General features: G+C 31.0%; 1 protein-coding gene across 1 annotated transcript in view; it reads left to right on the forward strand.

Annotated features, from left to right (window-relative positions):
* Positions 1 to 2288: 2288 nt before the first annotated feature.
* The window catches only part of LOC106465013 (regulator of G-protein signaling 7-like), a gene marked incomplete at its 5' end in the record, with an annotated part of 21568 nt that continues 21062 nt past the window's right edge, over positions 2289 to 2794 (forward strand). Inside the window, one exon of the mRNA XM_022392837.1 lies at positions 2289 to 2370. Coding sequence (XP_022248545.1) covers positions 2289 to 2370 — 82 coding nt within the window. The remainder of the gene's footprint in view (positions 2371 to 2794) is intronic.

Here is a 2794-nt window from a genome sequence, read left to right on the forward strand (position 1 = left end):
CTTTGCCCCAAAATCGTGCTGAAAACAAGTACATTTGTGTGGTGATGGATTATTTCACCAAGTGGCCTGAGGCATATGCAGTACCAAACCAGGAAGCTACAACTGTAGCTTTGGCTATTAATGATTTCTTCTTCAGGTTTGGTATGCCATACGAACTGCATTCAAATCAAGGTCGTAACTTTGAATCAGCTGTGTTCCATGAATGCTGCAAATCGTTTGGCATACGAAAGACCAGAACAACGCCACTTCACCTTTACTTCCTTCAAATAGCCTCACATGTTGGACCTTTATTTTATAAAATTGAAGAGTTCTGTGCCAAACAAAATTCCAATGTTGTCAGCAGGATATAAATACACCCAGCTGTTGCTTATGTTCTTACAATATCTATAAGTTATTTTTCAGTCATCTGCGGACACAACTTAACTGCCACATCACTCCATCTGCCTAACATGAGATTAAAAATGTTTTAAATGTGATGGTATGTAAAACAACTAAACAGAAGCAGTTCCAAAAATTTGAAAGGGACACTTTGGGGAACAGTTCAGAGTAGATACTGACAATTAACTGATTTGTTACAAAATTGCCATATGCAGGTAAGTGCTCACAAAACTTATATTTATAATGAATGATAATCCAATGCATGATGTTAAAATAAAAATAGATATATCTACCAAACTACATAAGGATATGTCCTGCTGACTATACCTTGTATTGATAATATGAAATGTGATGAAACATTGCAATGTAAAATATCCTCTGTTTCTATGTATTTCAATCTATTTTTATATTTTTGGAAAGCCTTTGAAAATAATAGGCTAGGGGACCTGTTTGACAATTGTTACTATAGGGACTATTTTCTAATGTAAAAATTAAATATTGATAAAAAAACGTCATTTTCCCCTACTTTTTTTCTATTATTAAACATGTATAAGATATCCATGAAAATTTTTTAATGAGAGTATCGTGAAAATCAGACGTGAAATCACCCGCAAGTTTGTTTCATGGTCTCAAGAAACATTGTTCTGATGTTTATATATATATATACATAATCTCAAGTTTATTGTATTTGATTGAGGAAATAAAAATAACACCAATTAGAAGGATTTTTTTAGTTGTACGTATAATTCCTTTTCTATTAAAATGAATTCAACTTGTTGTGTCATAATTATATGTAGTTATGATACTGCTTTCCTTACTTGTTTTGTTGTATCATACATACATGTAATGATAATGGTTTCCTTGATCATTAGCACATAAATAGATGTTATGATTGTTGCAACTAATATTCAGCATGATCACATAACATACAGACAACAAGGTACTATTTGGTCATCAAGGCTGTCATTGCACACACACTTTTTCAAAAAGTTAAAAGTTAAACCTACTCTCCTTTTTTGTCAAAGGAAATAATTGATTTTCTTTTTAAATTCTTGTAAAGTGTTGGGGTGTTGACCTCTCCTACTGCCTATGGCAACTCATTCCATAATCCAATCACCCTGTTAAACAATTAAAATTATCTTAATTAGAGCCTAGCATATCTTTTCTAAATTTTAAACTTGTGTTCTCTCATCCTATTGTCTTCAGAATACAGCACAAAAAAATCAGAGGCTTTTAATCATACACATCCCTACAGATAACTTTGTAAATGTTAGTTTAATATTGTGAATTAAGAAGCTAAGTTCTACCATTTAAGTATTTTTGATATTAGTAATTGTAACTTGCTTACTGGACTATGATGATCATGATAAAGAAAGTGGAAAAATGGAGCAATTTTATAGAAAACTATTGCTTATTATTAAACTGGTAACAAGTTTAGACTGGGAGATGTAGACTTATGGTCAACTCTTTTTTTGTAGAAATATTGAATAGCATTGCACTATGCATTTAAACAAAAATTACTGTATTTAAAAGCTAAGATATTTTTTATCATACTACATTGATAGTAAATAATAGAACACACACAAATACATGTCTGTTCAAAGTGCCATAAAATATGTATTACTTGTCAACATTTTTATTTCTTATTTGATCATGTCTCTGAATAGAATTCATATTATGGAGACATGCACAGTATCTTAGTTAAATACAGCATTAAGATTAAATTTTATTTAATTTTAGACAAAAAAAAATAAAAAGAGTCCATGTTGTAAATACAAAACCAGGATTGAATTTGTAGCAAATTTTTGACAGCAGATTTCATTATTGGATTTTTTTATATTAATGTGTGTTTAAACAATTATTTATTTGAAATCAATCAGCAAAAGTAAAGAAGTATTTTTATTATTTAGAGTAGATAAGAAGCGAGACAAACTTGAAAGAAAGGTGCTGGATAGTCAAGAAAGAGCTTTCTGGGATGTTCACCGGCCAGTGGTACGTGCAGTCTAGTAAACGTAGAAAGTAAAACATTAATAAAGCTCACTGTGATTTTCAACGACCAGTAGTATGTGCAGTCTAGTAAACATAGAAAGTAAAACATTAATAAAGCTCACTGTGATGTTCACTGCCCATTACTACATGTAGTCTGGTAAAAGTAGAAAGTGAAATATTAATAAAGCTCACTGTGATTTTCAATGACCAGTAGTATGTGTAGTCTGGTAAAAGTAGAAAGTAAAATATTAATAAAGCTCACTGTGATGTTCACTGCCCATTACTACATGTAGTCTGGTAAAAGTAGAAAGTAAAATATTAATAAAGCTCACTGTGATTTTCAACGACCAGTAGTATGTGTAGTCTGGTAAAAGTAGAAAGTAAAATATTAATAAAGCTCACTGTGATGTTCACCGCCCAGTACTAC

Source organism: Limulus polyphemus, unplaced genomic scaffold (assembly GCF_000517525.1).
Source record: "Limulus polyphemus unplaced genomic scaffold, Limulus_polyphemus-2.1.2 Scaffold1812, whole genome shotgun sequence".
Classification (NCBI taxonomy): Eukaryota; Metazoa; Arthropoda; class Merostomata; order Xiphosura; family Limulidae; genus Limulus; species Limulus polyphemus.